Raw genomic sequence first — 17239 nt, 5'->3', positions numbered from 1 at the left:
GCAAACATCATTACTCTGCTTTCTGTTGGGCATGTTAAAACTAAAGCAACAGCTGCCCAGTATTTTTCCTCAATACACTGCAAACATATCAAACTTGTTCCAGAAGAACACATTGAAGTTGCTCTCTTCTTCATTTATTCATCTACCTCTATCCTCTGGAAAAGCCTTCTTCATAATGTGTTTTCCAACACTACAACCTCCAGATCTTCAAGAAATCAACAGATTTTCTTCTTTCTCAATTCTTACCTGCACTCCACAAGGGCACTGATGTGCTATAAGGTTCTTGTACCTCTCGTGTGTGGATTAAAAAAAATTATTTAATGAATGCCTTATGATCCAAATAAAGATAGTTTTTGATATGATGAAGTGTCAGGGAAAAATCTGTAACCAAGGCATCGTCATCATAACACTACACACAAAATGTAATCAAGAAGCACTTGAAAATATCCTGAAGTAGCATTTTAAGGTCAAATTACACCTATATACTCAAGAATAATGCATATAACTTACAAAATATATTTTAAAAAATAATTATAATAAATAAATAAAAATAGACTGAAATACTACAAAAGGAATCTTAACACAATTACTGGTAAAATGTGAATGATTTTGAGATATAATCCATCTCTCAAAATTCTACCAATAAAAGTGAATCTAAACCCAGGAATTAAGGTCTTCTGCATTGATGCACTTTTCTTAAAATGTAAAATGGTCAGAACATGACTTGAATATTTGTATAAAATAAAATTAATTATTACTACAATAGCTTGTTACATCTAAATGTCCAATGAGATAAAAAAGAAAAAATATTAATAAACATTTATACAAACTGTTTTTATGTTTGCAATGATTTGAGACTTCTAATGAATCTATGAATAGCAATTGTGAATGAATAATTTAAGTGGACATCTAGTTAACAAAGCAGAAGGAATATCCTTAAAGAAAAGAATATTCACATTGTTTATTCTACAATATTTGTAGAATTGTGGACTTACTTGTCCATTGATCATCTTTGGCTGTCTCCTACGTCGCTGCTGTTTGGGCTTTTTAACACTACTTCGTGGAGATTGTTCTGTTGGAGTATCCCTTCCTCGTTTAATTTCTTCAATCTATGTAAAAAGAAAAATTAAAGAAATCAGATAATAATGATCACATATACATCGAATAAACTTAAATGATATGTAAGCCCTTCTATCACTTAAAAATGATAGAATTAAACAATAATATTTAGTTGCATTTAATACTCCTGTATCTAAAATACACACACAACTTCCAATGTGTGTGTGCGTGTTTGTGTATATATATAAATATATTCACCTTACACCGAGTGCTGCATTTTATTTTATTAATTTATTTCACTACCAAATTTAGGTGTACTTAAGACTGGTATTTAGTATTATAAACAAGTTTGTTGCTTACCATAAAATCATATACAGTCATACCCTGACTTACACAAATCTGGAGTTGCGCGGTTTCTTATATGTACATATTCCCGTCCCGCTTCATGCCTCACCACTGGTCTTATCTTTCAAGCACCGGCCGCATTCGCCAGTGTCGCACATACTGTGAACAAGCACTGACGTGTTCCGCACGGTCTCCATTCATACACGATTTTTATAGTCTACAAACCTTGCGATTGTTTAATGTTATGTTCTTGATAAAAATTTTATCATATAAAAAATAATAGTGTCGTCCAAAAGAAGCAAGTCCGATTCTTCTACAGCTAGCAAGAAAAGAAAAGCATTGACTTTGGAAACAAAACTCAACATTATTAAGGATTTTGAAGGCGGAATGAAAATTTGTGAGCTAGCAAAGAAGTTCGATCTACAGGAATCCACAGTAAGAACAATCATAAAAGAAAGGTTTACAGATTTTGGAGGACATAGATTCTAATGAGGAACGAATTGTAGCCACAAGGCCAGGAATAAAAAAATCATTAGCTTGCTATGAAGAAATTTTGCGTGACAAGAAAAAGCCATTATGCCGTCAAACGAATCTATTAGATTTTCTGAAACCATCGACATCAAAATAACTTTCTTTTTTTTATGTACGAAAAACTACAATTATGATTATATTTCTTAAAAAATATAGGTGTTTTTGTAAACCTTTGGCCCCAATTGTATGTTTGTATATATAAATTAGATGCAAAATTATACCGAGTTATGCAAATTTGATTTACGCACTTTTTTTTGGTCCCACCTACGGCGTAACTTTGGGGTTTTACCGTATTTCATTTTGTTCAATTAACACAAGTTATATATAATTTTCAGAGTAAATTAAACTAAAAGTGAGAGGGAATTAAATAATAGATATCAAACAGGGATTTTTTTATTTGAATTGGTTTTTATTTTTAATGGTATATCAGAAATGTGAAAATGTGTCCTGCTAAAAATGTAGTGTAATCAAGAAGATAAATAAACTTTATCTCTCTCTTTAAATATATTTCTGAAATTGTCCAAAAGTACTTATCATAGTTAATAGGGACTATTTTGTAATTCAGTACAGGGGAAGTTAATAGAAGTGCTATGAAATTGAAAATTAAAAATTTAACCAGTTGTTGTTAAAAAACAAAATATAACTTAAATGTCATTTTTATCATCAAAATTTAAGATTAGGTATATTGTATTTATGAAAATCATTCTCATAAACATTTTTTTTCTTAAAATTAAGCAAAAGGTCCTTAAAAGGCTTTAGAACTGTATTTAAAAAAAAAAAAAAAAAGGATAAGCATTATTATTACATGATAAGTAAACATCACTCCATATTAAAATGAAAATAATATTGAAAATTATCTCATCTCTTTTCTGTTATTTAAAAAGAAAAATGAATAATATTGCAATTGTTTCTGGATAAATATGATAAGCATTCTGAGTTTTTTAGATGTCCATCTCACACTGGTGAGATGCAAAGATAGGAAGGATAATCAGAAATGCAGCTGATATGCAGTACTTGCAGAATGATTTGAATGTCACCATTATTGTTTAGATTAGGACACAGATGATCAAAATTTTAAAGGGTTCTTTAAATTTGCATTCATACCAGGTTTTTCTATGATATAAGAAATGTTACGATATTGTTCAAAATGCTATAGTTATATGATGTAAATGGGACATTATATTGCATAATTCATGGTCTATATTTGAGTAGTAAGTCAGCAATTAGAATTGAAAGAGGTACAGGAAGACAATCCGATGTTAAGTGAGGTATCAGACAAGGGCACACATTACCTTCACTGTTATTTATCACCTATATGGATTATATTATATAGAAAAGTGGTATTAAACTCAATATCAAAATTGGAAATTCTGTGATGCTGTACCAGAATTTTTTATTATGGTTTAAAGTCAACAAGAATAAAATTTGGTCGGCAAAATCCAAAATTGCAGTCCATCCTTGTTCATTCAGTATTCAGGCAGATACCTAACAGGATGAACCATGAGAAAGTGAGGATTCGACATTGGTTCAGAAATTTTGGTAATTTTTCTTGAAATTGAGTTCTCTGTTATTCCTTAAAAGGTTATGTGGAGATCTCCTCCCAGTTTTTACCCTTAAGCACTTTACTGTTTAATCAAAACACTAAACTAGATGTATATAAGACAGTGTTCAAACCAATTTTAACTTATGATAAAATCTCTTCTAAATCAGAATTTGAGTCCTCATACAACAAATTGTCCTCTATACCATCCAGTGCATTACTAAATGCCACACTTCTTAAATGATTTAACCACTGTCTCAGTTTTTGCAGCATCCCATGAAGCTTTGACCCACTCACAAACCTGCGAAATGCAAGGCCTCTTCCTTCTTCCTGATGGCGTAACCTCAAAATCTGAAGACTGCATACAGAAGTCTTCTGGATGCAGTGTTCCACTTCTTCTTCATAAATCCCTGAAATGGTTTATTAATACAGACATCTAAAGGTTGAAGCTGACTAGTTATACCTCCAGGAATTACAGCTAACTGAGTTTTCAAATCCTTGAGTTTATTTTTAGCATCTTCTATTCTGTGAGAATGAAACTGATCCCATATTAGACAGGCAGGCTTCTTCAACAATCTGCCAGGGAGCCTAGACCAAATTTTATCTATCCATAACTTCATTCCTCCTCCATCCATTCAGCCTTTTGCATAAACATGTACAAATACTCTTTTAAGCAGTTTTTCTTTGGGTAGCATCTTCCTTTTAAAAATCAATAGTGGCAATAATTTTGTCCCATCAGCACAGCAAGATAAAACAATTGTGTAGTGAGTTCTTCCGTGCCCCGAAGTTTTAACAGCAACACCTTTTGTGCCCTTGGAATCTACAGTTTTGTAGGTTGCAAGGGCACATCAAAAGTCAGCAGAACCTCGTTCATGTTTCCTATTTGCGCATGTTCAAAATTTTCTCGTTTCCTTGCGATAATGACAAATCGATGAAATTCAATAATTTTTTCTTCATATTCAGCTGCCATCTTTTGTGATATTTTTGTTTTAGTCTGCATACATAGCTGGTTTCTCTTCATGAATCTTGAACACCATGATGTTGATCCAGTAAAGTTGGCGATCCCTCTGTTAGTGGTTATCACTTTCGATTGATGAATAATCATTTTTGTAGACGCTGAAAGTCCTGCTTTTCTGTGGTCTAAAATCCAAGTATTCAGTTCTGCCTCAAGTTCTGGCCATTTTGCAGTTCTACTTCATAGGTTATGTTTACTATGATTTGCTTTTTTTAGATCCTCTTCCTGATTCCGCCAAGTTCTTATCATTTTCTCAGTTGGGGGTGGGCCGAAATGCCTCTCTGCAGCCCTGTTTCCATGTTCTTTAGCATACGCAATCACACGTAGCTTGTATGCAATATTGTAGCAATGCCGACGCTTTTCAGCCACAATTTGCCAAGAAATTTAGAGAAAATTTAATGGCAGAAATTTATCATCGTTCACAACAACCGTGACAACATGTGCATCCACTGAACTCTATGTAACTGGAATGTTCTCACACACTGTAATGAAGCAAGAAAGAAATCGCATAACTCGGAACAGAGAAAATTTCCAGAAATTAAAGTAATAAAAACAGAGTATCGGCATATAAGACGCACCCTGTTTTTCAGACCTATTTTCAAAGAAAAAAAGTGCGTCTTATATGCTGGCAAATACGGTAATTACATAATATAAATTATATATATAATTTTATAAATTAATTCTAATTTATAAATAAAAGAAGACTGAATATATTTCTTAATGAAACATGAGCAAACAACAGTTTATACTTAAAAAAAAACAGAGTTCTGATTGTAGAGATGAACATTATGAGGATTCATTACGTTGATTTTGCAAAAGCTGATTGATGGAAATGTCCTATATTTTGTCACAACCACATATACAACTAATACCAAAGCAAGAAAAAATGTGGAATAAAAAAAAAAAAATTAAATAAAGGTCTTCATTACCAGATAACATGGAGGGAATAAACATATAATAAAATTAAAGAAAAATCATGACCAAAAGGGAAAAAAAATTAATAAATAGTCCTAAAATATGAAGAAAAAAAAATTGTTTATCTAATATTTTCATATGATGCAAACATAGTTGTGATGAAATATATATACAGCATTTATCAGCAATCAGTTGTAATAAAATTGACATTATTTAGTTAAGAAATATACAGGGTGGCCCATAAGTTCCAAGATATTTCAATAATTCAAAAAAATCAGAAAAATTGATATATTAGAGTGTGGTTTTCACGAAAGTGTATCACAAGGAGGGGAATTTTTTTTTGGCACAAAGAAAAAATTTAGTTCAAATTTTCACTGATAGAGGGCACTGTACCCCCCCCCATTTGTAGATACGTGCAAATGAGAGTTCTATAAAATGCAGGATTTACTGCTGATAGCTCGTAATGAATGTGTGCGAATTCCCAGTCACTGGAAGTGAACGGAATTGTTTTTGCAGAAAGAAAAAATTGTTGCTGTGATGCTTACGCACCATGAAGGATGTGGATTATGGATGTTTTTGCAATGTCTGTGATTCCTGCAGCTTTCCATGAACTGCTTACACTGCTTGCTGACTGTGCTGCTAGGGCATTTTTAAATACCACAATGCTGGTACGGGCTTCGGATAACACTGATCTGCATGTTCGAGGGTGATCTGACATATGTCCAGTTTTCTCAAAGCATCATATTTAGAGACTGTAGTCTGGCAGGAGTGCTAGGGCTTTGACTTTTCTTCATTCGAAACTTTCGTAAAACTTCCGCTACTACCGATTCCCCACTTATGCAAAACAACTTCACTAAGAATGCCTTATCCACCAATGTAAGCATCACAGCAACAATTTTTTCTCTTCACAAAAACAATCCTGTTCGCCCCAATGACTGGGAATTTACACGCATTCATTACAAGCTCCCAGCTTTATAGAACTCTCATTTGCACATATTTGCAAATAGAGAAATATACACTATTTCATTGATAGAGGGTGCAAACAGTGCCCTCTATCAGTGAAAATTGGAACTAAATTTTTTCTCCCTGCCAAAAAAAAAAATCCTCCTCCTTGTGATACACTTCCACAAACTGCACTCTATATACCAATTTTTCTGATTTTTATGAATTACTGAAATATCTCAGAACTTAAATAGGGAAATATACACTATTTCATTGATAGAGGGTGCAAACAGTGCCCTCTATCAGTGAAAATTGGAACTAATTTTTTTCTCCCTGCCAAAAAAAAAAAAATCTCCTTGTGATACATTTTCGCAAACTGCACTCTAATATACCAATTTTTCTGATTTTTATGAATTACTGAAATATCTCGAAACTTATAAGACATCCTGTATTTATTCCTCTTTTATAAACATTTTTCAACTGCATAAATAACATTGCATTTAATTTTTGAAAATAAATTAACCACTTTCAACAATTTGTTTGAAACAAACAAACTGTTGAAAGTGGTTAAACAAACAAAACACAAACCAAACAACAAACTTTCGTTTGTTTTTTTTCCTTGTACCTCAGTTTCCTCTGTATGCACATATTCATGCGAAATTGTAACATTATATGTTCATTTTAAGAAGCTAAAAGTTCACATTCCAAACAAGAGTATAGTTCAGACATCTCTGTTTTATTTTTCCCTTAATAATATAATTATCATGGAAAACAATCTACAGACTCCAAAGTCTGTAAACAGTCTACTCCTCACAGGACTCACATCAATGCAACTGATTCTCTCACTTATCACATAGCCAAAAACATATCTTATGGGAAACAACAATCTAGGGCCTCTTCCAGATATATTTCTTTGGTGTTATGATGAGGCAACTAAAGTGATAAGATAGAAAGGAAGGGAAGAGAAGAGAGAATGGTATATTGTGATGTATGCATAACAAAAAAGCCTTCCGTAACAAACCAATGTGGGGACCATGCTGCATAGTTCACTACAAAGGTACTTTGTTATGTCGTTCTGCATCAAAGATGGTTTGGCTACAAATTTGTAGCAAATTAGAAAATTTTGTAGCTAATTATATGTTTATTATCATGTAAGTTCAAATCTGTTTTTACCATGAACATGCTCACCATTGCCATCTCCATTTCTTCATGCCCGAGCAAGATTCTACCTCACATTGCTAGATGATGACAATCTTATGGTATGGTCATGAAAATTAGCTAGAACTCTTTTTTTATAACCTTTATTGCAATAATGCTAAATTTAACCTAAGGATTCAGTTGTAAGGTTGGTTAGTTGTTTCAAATATGGTAAAGCAACAGTGGTCATGAGGTACTGCTGAGTAAAGAAACTGCATTCATTCTCGTGTTTTGATGTTTTGTAGGATGAACAACCTAACCGCCTTTGTATGCTCACCTTTACACAAACAGTAATAATAAATGTTTCTTTTATACTGCGTCAAGAATCAAGTTCAGGCCATTTATCCTTCCAACCAAGCAGCTAGATGCATTTATTTATAAAACATTAAGTTACATTAAATTTCTAGTCAGTTATACTATTAACACCAATACTTTATTATCCATTTCACCTTTATTTTCCTTAAGTGCATAAATTAAATTTAAATATGAAATACTTAAAAATTGTTGTATATAAGATTATCTTTAAAAAATGCAGTACCTGTGGCTGCTTCTCTGGAGGTGGCTCCAGATCTTCAGGAGGTAATGGAGGAGGTTCTAAATAATAACTACTTGGTTTTTTCAAGCAATGAGTATGCCAAAGCAAAAGTCTGTGTGTTTCTTCTTGACGCAGTGGTTTGCGTTCTAATCGTACTGCTCCAAACCAAGCCCACGATAATGGAGCAGGATTCTTATGACCTTCCAGAAGGTCCCATGGACTTACTTTCTGTTTTTCTGCTACTTGTAAACCCTGAATATACAAAATATAGTACTTAATTTATAGCACATACACTGCAATAACAATTAACAAAAAATATTTCAACTGGCTTCTTTATTTTTATGCTTCAACATATTTAATAATTAGAACAAAAAGAGGAATATAAATCTCTTTAAAATGACTGGACTTCTAAGAACAAGTACATGTGTTTGCTTCATTTTTCCAGTGATGTAAGCAGAAGCATATATAATATGCTTACAACAAATTAAAAAACTGTGAAAAAGTAATGCAGTAAAAAAATAAACTAAAATAATGCGCGTGCGTGCATGCACACACACTGCTTGAAAAGAAGTCAACAGACAACATAGTATGGGACATACTTTAAACAAGCATACAATTCAGATCAATGGAAATTTTGTATTCTTCCTATAGAGGTGCTGAAATGTTGTGGAGCAGGCATCCATTGATCACATTATGCTCCAGTTCATCTCACAGATGTTTATTAGGGTTGAGATCAGAGCTCTGTGGAGGTCAGTCACATGTTGTGATGTTTCTGTCCACAAATCATGCAGCAACTACATGATATGGCACAGTGTCTTGCTGAAAGAAACAATGGCCAGTTCCGTAGAAATGCTACAAAGTAGGAAGCATTGCATTGTCAAGAATGTTCAGATACCTCTCAGAGTTTAATGTTTATGGCACCACAAACAGAGGTCAGAGAGATATCTGAACATTCTAGACAATACAATGATTCCAAACCAGGACCATACCACCACACTGCCACCTCTGAATTTCATAGTTGGAGTTATGCACTATGGTAAGAGACAACAGGGCATCCACCACACCTGCCCATCTGCTCATGAGAGGGTTTAGTATTATTTGTTGCTCCAAACAGCTTTCCAAGCTTCCACATCCCACTGAGCATGCTCTTTGCACAACTGAAGATGATGGTGCATGTTGGTTCAGGTAATGTGATGCTATTATTCTTCGCAGTACCTTATGGCCAGTCGATGTTGGAACTCTGCATACATACAGGTAACCCTCATATAACGAGGATGTTAGGTTCCATAGAAAAGGAGTGTTATATAAATCGCATTATGTGAGACTCAGATCATGTAGAAAAAGTAGGGTTATTTTCCGAAATCGTTTTTTTTTTTAAATTATATAAACAACAATGATCTATAAAACAAAAAAATATTTTTATTTAATAGCCAGCAAAAGTTAGTCGATTGGTAGAGCCTCTGCTATTAATGGCTCACGAAAAAAGTTAAGCAAGTTTGAGCACGGTTAATAGTTGGTAGGGTTCAATCGTTCGATGGTGTTGGCACACTCTCCCTCAATGAGTCTTTGGACTCCTTGGAGATGTCACATAATAATAATAATTCAAGTAATTCATGTAATTTAAGAAAACATAAACTATGAAAGAAATACATAGTATAAAATTATAAATGTTACAAATTGTACATAAACTTCATTGCACATAATGCATAAATGTTTTAAGCAAAATAAAATAAAGTGCATATTTTAATTGTTATCACTGTCTTCAGTGAAATCTGGACAATAAAACAAAAAGACAAACAAAGATTAATAACAGCAGAAATGAAGTTTATGAGAAAAACTGAAAAGTATACCCTATTTGATCACAAAAGAAACGAAGAAATTATGAAAGAATTAAATCAAGAACCAGTAGTAGAAAAAATTAAAAAATATAAACATAAATGGATGGAACACGTTCAAAGAATGCAAAGAGAAAGATTACAAAAACAAGCCTTAAAGTACAAGTCAAGAAAAAGAAAACCAGGACGTCCTCTTAAATGATTCAATGATGACTTCTAAGGCTGGAACAGGCCATGCTAGGCCTAAATCCTTGATACGCATGATGATGATCACTGTCTTCAAAACTAACATTTCGTAGATGTTCTTTATTTACTAATAGCCAGAGGTCATCATCACTTGAAATCTCTTGGACATCATTTGTATAATTCTCATTGTATACTTCGGCTGGTTTAGTTATCAAGTCAGTAATCAGACCTTGCTTACCACTATGCTGCAATTTTTTTATTAAGTTCATAATATGTAGCTAAACAAATATCAAGCTGTCTCGTGAATTTTCTGGAGCGCTCCTTTGAGGAATTATTATCCATAAAATAACTTCCTAACTTTCTTGCCAAGTCCAATCCTTCTGCTAATTTCTTTAAACTGAATTCTTTATCAGATTCATCACAATCAAAATCTTCAGCAGAACTTTCCCCACCATTTGGTTTGACATCATTTATTAATTATTAATTGTACCAGTTCCTCCTCATTTAAATCTGTTTCCCCATAAATTAATTCACTAATTTCGTTTTCAACCATATTGCAAAAATGTGTGCGACGTTTATTATACAACTTAGCTCAGCATTGTTAAATTTTGATTAATTGAAACTCTTAAGAATTTCATTTTATCATCATTTAACAAGCAAAACCCTGTAAAGAATATACTTGCATCCAAGTATGTGTTATATGTATCTGGACAAATATAGAATACATTATTACAAAGAATGGAAATTGTGAATAATTAAATGAAAGGATTCTTACTAGATTGTCTAATGTCAGTGATACTTTGTAAATATATAATAATTTTAAAAATAAATTATTATTATTATTATTCCTGATACCTCCAAGGAGTCCGAAGACTCATCGCGGGAGGACACTACAACTGTCTCAACCACTACACCGAACCTCTACTACAAGTCATCTCCATCAACGCCATCTGATTAAACGAAACCTCAAAACGAAATTAAGCGATACGAAGCGAGACTTACGTTGGGGGGAATTCCACACAATGGGTGAACAACGAAAGTTACAGAGAATGCCGGTAGGGAGATGGTATAAAAGGGTTAGGAACCCCCCATAGCCCGCTTAGGCTTTTTTGGGTTTTTGCAGTAGTGAGCGTCTTTCTTACGGAACGTCCAGACAAAGGGTCAGTGGGGAGCTCTGCTCGGACTCCCATAGGTAATAGTTGGAAATGTCGTGTATCAGTTAAAAGGGTTACACACCCCAAACCTTAGGATGAAAGAAAATGAGCTAAGTCGTATTGATTTATTTAAATTCAAGATCTTTGTAACAACTGCTGGTTCTTTTTCCATTTTTCAACTGATCCAAGATTTTAATTTTTTCTTCGAGAGAAATTAATTTTCTTTCCAAATGTGTTTTTTTCCCCCTTTCGTTGCATTTTAAGTGGTCATTACTATAAAAATAAAATTTTCACATAAAAAAAGCATTACATATTAATTATATATGTAACTCATCAGAAAATGAAGTGCTCAGCTTGAGATTAGCACACTTATGATTTTTAATGCGTTTTCTTGGCAGAAAACAAAGCCAATTTTCAACAATAAACGCTTTATATGGTAAACAATTGATGTACATCTGTGCTAAAGGGAATTTCCTCCTAATGTAGTTATAAGTACTGAATATAAATTCACTACTTATAACTACATCCGCAATATGGGCAGATGCAAATTTAACGAAGATAAAATTTGATTTTTAAGTTGTGCGGTGAAAAATATATGAAAAGATAAAGGATTACTACAATTTGTAGACCGTATTATATCAAAACTGCCTTGTTTGAGTACCCTATGGTCACGTTTGGTGAGTTGTCTGCTGTGGGTGGCACTTGCAGTTGACTCTCTGCGGTTCCATCTCAGTATGTTATCACTGACTGTTGACCTGGGATGGCCTAATTTGTCAACAATTTGCCAAACAGATAGGCCTGTAACATGGCTTCCTATCACAGCGCCTATTTCAAGCTCCATTAGTTCCCTTCTCACAGCCATTTCACTTTGACACAGTTGCATTGACTTATCTATCCTATCCCTATGGCTTTAACAGGCCTTTAAGGCCCACAACCTTCCAAGCATGCTTGGATTTCGTAACCGAAGTACGAGGATAGGATGGTCACTCCTATGCCTTTAAGTATTCCTGGCTGTATCCCTGTGTGTTCACGGGGCCAGTTTGCCTGCTTGCAGGATGAAAAACCCCAGATAAACTGGCGGAAAAAACCCTGCTGTCCACACCCAAGACCAACTAACTTGGCTATGGCTGAGGAAGATCCTTTAGCTCCTCACGTCGGTGACGGGAATCGAACCTAGGACACTCCTTCCCCAGGCATATGGTTGCGAAGCGCAAAGCCACTAGGCTAACCGTGCGGACAGTTGCATTGACTTAGAAGCATCATATTCTTCCAATTTAAACTGGCCACAAACACGACTCGTTACATGGTATATTGACCACAGGGGTTTCTATTGACTTCTTCCCAAGCAGTATATGTGGTTTTGTTAAAGATATCACTAAGGTTAAGTTCCAGCTTGCAACATCCCTGTACCTAATATAAAAGGCTGTGGCACTTAATGGTATATCACAGTGTGTCTTGAGGAAATGTTCCATGGAGTTAACAACAGCTTAAACTTACCCTTTTAACATGAGTCTTAGACTGGGCCAAGTTCCAAAGAGAGAGCAAAAGTGTTCCATTCCATAAAGGGGTGATGATAAGACTAAGACTTTGAATTATAGGCCAATCTGCTTATCTGGAGTTGTGGTCAAGGGTTGGAAAAGCTAGTGATGATAAGGATTCAGAACTAGGTTGACAGCAGCAGAATTCTCTTTAATGGACAGTATGGTTTGATAAAGGAAAATTGTGTTTCAGCAATCTGCTTACTTATTATAGCAAGGTGACGAATACATTGGACAAGGAAGGGAGTAGGGGGATGAGCATATACAATAGTATATTTAGATTTTGCAAAGACTTTTGATAAATTGCCACATGACAATCTAGTAGTTAAATTAGAACAGACATGGTCGGATAATAGATTAGTGCATTGGAATGGAGACTGGCTGTGTGATAAGTATCAGTGATATCCTAAAAGAGGAAAGTCACTAGTGGTATGTCCAAGGGATCTGTTTTGGGGTCATTATTGTTTAATTTGTATGTAAATGACATTGGAGAGGGTTCAGAGACAATTCACTAAGTAGGTTTCTGGTCTCTGGAATGTGGAGTATCAAAACAGATTGAGAGAATGAAAAAAACCAAACCTAGAAGGAAGAGTAGGGACATGATCAAAACATATAAGAGTAGATTTTTTGCATGAAGAGTGTTATGTGATTGGAATGCAGTGTCTGAAAGTGTGGTGAGTGCAGAGACAGTTCATGCATTTAAGTCAAGATCCATACCCTGTGAGTTAGGTATGTGAGAGTGAACCTCCCATGATGAGTCTCTCGACTCCATAGAGGTCTGATGAAAATGATATAATAATAATAATTATTATTATTATTATTTTTCACTACTTATCTAGTCAATATTAAAATCAATATAGCAAAATATTGCTATATTGATTTTAATTTAAGTTGCCAAGATGGCATAGGAAAAAAAGGCTCCAGAGGAAAAACAAGTTCTAGTGGACTTATGCAGTTAGTAGTGCTTTAGAAGACTATAAATAAATAAAATTGCAATAAAAAATCACTTCCATGTCCAGTTTACTAACATCCATGGCATTAATCATCATCATCATCATGTTATGCTTTCGTGCAGGCCTACACATTTTACCACGTAAGCTTCTGTAACCAATAATTCCACGGAATAAGTTGGTTGCTCCTTATTCCCACAGCATTAATATTGACATAAAATATTCATAATCACTTATGGTCTTCCAGACCAACTATCTTTTGCCACAGAATGGCTAATTTAGAATGCTGAGCTTTTGAGCCTCTCTGGCTCAAGGTTTCCTTACCCCATTTACTAACATTCATCTGAATTTACTGGTTTCCAAATACCAATAACCAGACCTCTGCACATTCCTTTCCACAAGACTCGAGCACCTCCACCCAGCTATCCAAATATTGGGATCATCTTCTTGGGTGACCTTAATGTCCAACAATTCCAACTGGCTTCCCTTTCAACACCACTGACCAAGCTGGATGAGAAGCAGAAGTCTTTGCTATAAGTAATGCCCTAAGGCAAATTGTACATCTACTTACCCAAATTTCTGATAACCCTTTTCACTCTCCAAATATTGTTGATTTTGACCAATTCTCTTTCCAGATACGGCAGAGGTAACCTCTCTCGGCAACTCAGATCGCAATATTGTGCAAGTCTCCTCTCTCACAGAATGTCCTTCCACAAATCACTCACATCCTCTAGCACTACACAGTGCTAAATGGGATGACCTCCAGAATTTCTACTAACCCTTTCCCTGGTCTGACTATTGCTTTCCATCATCTGACAATAACATCTGCTACAAATGAGTCTCAGAAATCATCCTCCTGGCACGAAGGCCTTCATCCTGCATTTTGCCTAAAATCCTCATCTGCTCTCCAAGCCCCCGAATCAACAAGAAGCTTATTAAAGGAGTCAAAGAAAAAACTTCAACTTAATGCAGGTGGCTCATATCAAGAACCCCAGCTTCACACTTTACCTATATATCAAAGCATGCAACAAATGTATAAGTTGTCAGGAGATCCAAATGAGATTTGATAATGGCCAACGGCACAAAAAATTATCTCTTATCCAAATGGAAGACATGCCTTCTGGTCCTTTGCCAAAGTCATGGGAGAGAGGTGGAAGTGCTCACCTGTGCTTTCACCTCTCTCTTTATCTATCTATCTATCTTGATGGTACAACTTCTACTTCACCAAAGATAAACTGACTTCCCAGCATCACTCTTTTCATCAAACTTCTGCACAGATGACCAAGGGAAATGACCTCCTGCTATACCAGAATCCCAACCATATGCATCCTGTAGTTTTTTGACAAAATACATTCGAAAACTACTAAATAACTTGGACACTAAAAAGTCTTCTGGTCCTGATGGCATAACTGTTCTCAAACATTGTGCTCCAGATCTAACACCTGTTTCGTATCATTTCTGCAATCTATTATATTTAGCTGGTACTTATCCCAATGTGTGAAAGCACTCTCATATCTAGCCTATATCAAAAAAGGAAGATGGTAGACTACTGTCAAACTACTGACCAATTTCCATCACCCCTGTCCTCTCAAAATAATGGAGAAAGTCATCAATCGCCAACTTCTCCACTACTTAGACATCCACCAACTGATCAGCAATCACCAGTTGGGATTTTGATTCAAGATCTGCAGCTGACCTCTTACCTTACATCACTCACCAATGGATGTGCCCTGATACCCATATCTGGCCTCAAGGTTTGCTAAACAAATTGTCATCCCTTGGCCTCCCCCCCCCCTCTGTAATATGGGTAGCCAACTTTCTCTCTGGTCATCCTCTGCAACTCATAGTAGATAGCACCCTCTCTTCACCACCACCAATACAATAGTGCCTCAAGGTTCTGTCCTATCATCTACACTCTCTCTCTCTCTCTCTCTCTCCTACACATAAATGACCTAATGTCAATCACCAATAATCCTATCCACAGCTTTGCAGGTGACAGTACTCTCCATTCATCATACATATTTGAGAAACCATGCTGTACTCTAAATTCCAAGCTACAAGAGCATCTACAACAAGGGCCTTAAATACTGATCTACGTATTATCATTCAATGGGGGACAACCATGTCATGTTCACGGCCAACAAAATACAGTCTTGCCTTTTTCAAAAGAGATCTCAGCTTACTTTCCCTCAGTAATATGTAAATTGCCAGATAAGATTAGTTCTCTCTGTTCAGACTAACATTATCTTCCAGTCTCTTCTGGTATACACACATCACATCAACAGCTTCCTCAGAATCCAAAAACTAGGTTCTCTTTTGTTCAAGAAGCTATTTTACACCCAACCAACTCTTAACTATATAAAAATCCAAAATAAGCGATGCTTAGTATACTGCTCATGTTTGGGGTGGTGAGCTAAAAATTCTTGATGCTGTCTAGAGGAGAACAATTTGGCTGCTGATGATCCCTCTGTTACAGATTCACTCCAACTTCTATCTCATAGCTGCAATGTTTCAGCACTGCATCTTTCTAAATGTATTTCAATCGTTATTGCTCTATTGAATTATCAATCATTATTCCTCCACTCTCTCCCAATAGAAAAGCAACAACTGCTTGCATATATTTATATTTATTGAGATGCAAACACAGCAAAGCTACTTCTCTTCCTTTTTATTCCATTCTCAGGAACAGCCTTCCTCTGAAATGTTCAACAACCTGCAACTCTTTAAAAAACATCAATCATCAAATAACTCAGTCCTTAACTGCACCCTGCATGCATGCACACACAGCACTTATGTGCTTCAGCATCTTTGCTCTCTAGTGCATGGGATCAATATATGAGGGCTGTTCAATAAGTAATAAGACTAATTTTACTGTCGCGAAACCACTCATCACAATATTAATTTCTGTGGAATAAAGAAATGTTGCTGTCTGTATTAACAAAAGAGGTTGATAGATGGCGTATATGGGTTGATGTACCAGAGTGTCATGTGACCAAACGCAAGCTTGTTTCGGCGCGCCTACAAACCGCGACCAGTCGTCGAAATGGAAGCATCCTTGGAACAGCGTTATGCGATTAAATTTTGTGTGCGTTTGCAAAAATCGGCATCGGACACTTTTAACACAATATGCAAAGCTTTCTGCGATGAAACAATGTCGAGGGCAAGTGTTTTTCGCTGGCATAAAACTTTTAAGGAAGACAGGCAAAATGTGGAAGATCTTGAACGTGAGGGAAGACCTTCTACGTCCATCACAGAGACAATGATCAACACAGCAGCGATTATCATCAAGGAGGATCGCAGAATTACAGTACGCCAGCTGCATGTTGTCCTGAATATTTCTGTGGGAAGTGTTCACTCAATCATGGCTGAACATTTGGGACTGAAACGTGTTTGCGCCAGATGGATTCCCAAACTCTTGACACCAGAGAAAATGCAGCATCGAGTGGATGTGTGCACAGAATGAAAAGAAAGACTGGAACAAGAAGGCGACAACTTCT

The 17239-nt window shown here is 35.4% G+C and overlaps 1 protein-coding gene across 1 annotated transcript in view; it reads right to left on the bottom strand.

The window, feature by feature from the left end:
* Nucleotides 1-17239, bottom strand: part of kto (mediator complex subunit kohtalo) — a 693083-nt gene that overhangs the window by 182918 nt on the left and 492926 nt on the right. Inside the window, exons 34-35 of the mRNA XM_090412482.1 lie at nt 8083-8331; nt 996-1109 (exon numbers count right to left, since the gene is read on the bottom strand). Coding sequence (XP_090268608.1) covers nt 996-1109; nt 8083-8331 — 363 coding nt within the window. The remainder of the gene's footprint in view (nt 1-995; nt 1110-8082; nt 8332-17239) is intronic.

The sequence above is a fragment of the Typopeltis vanoorti genome, chromosome 22 (genome assembly GCF_054136105.1).
Source record: "Typopeltis vanoorti isolate ZY-2024b chromosome 22, IOZ_Tvanoo_1.0, whole genome shotgun sequence".
Taxonomy (NCBI): Eukaryota; Metazoa; Arthropoda; class Arachnida; order Uropygi; family Thelyphonidae; genus Typopeltis; species Typopeltis vanoorti.
Note: the sequence above shows the minus strand (reverse complement) of the source record. Positions and strands in the feature narration are given on the sequence as shown.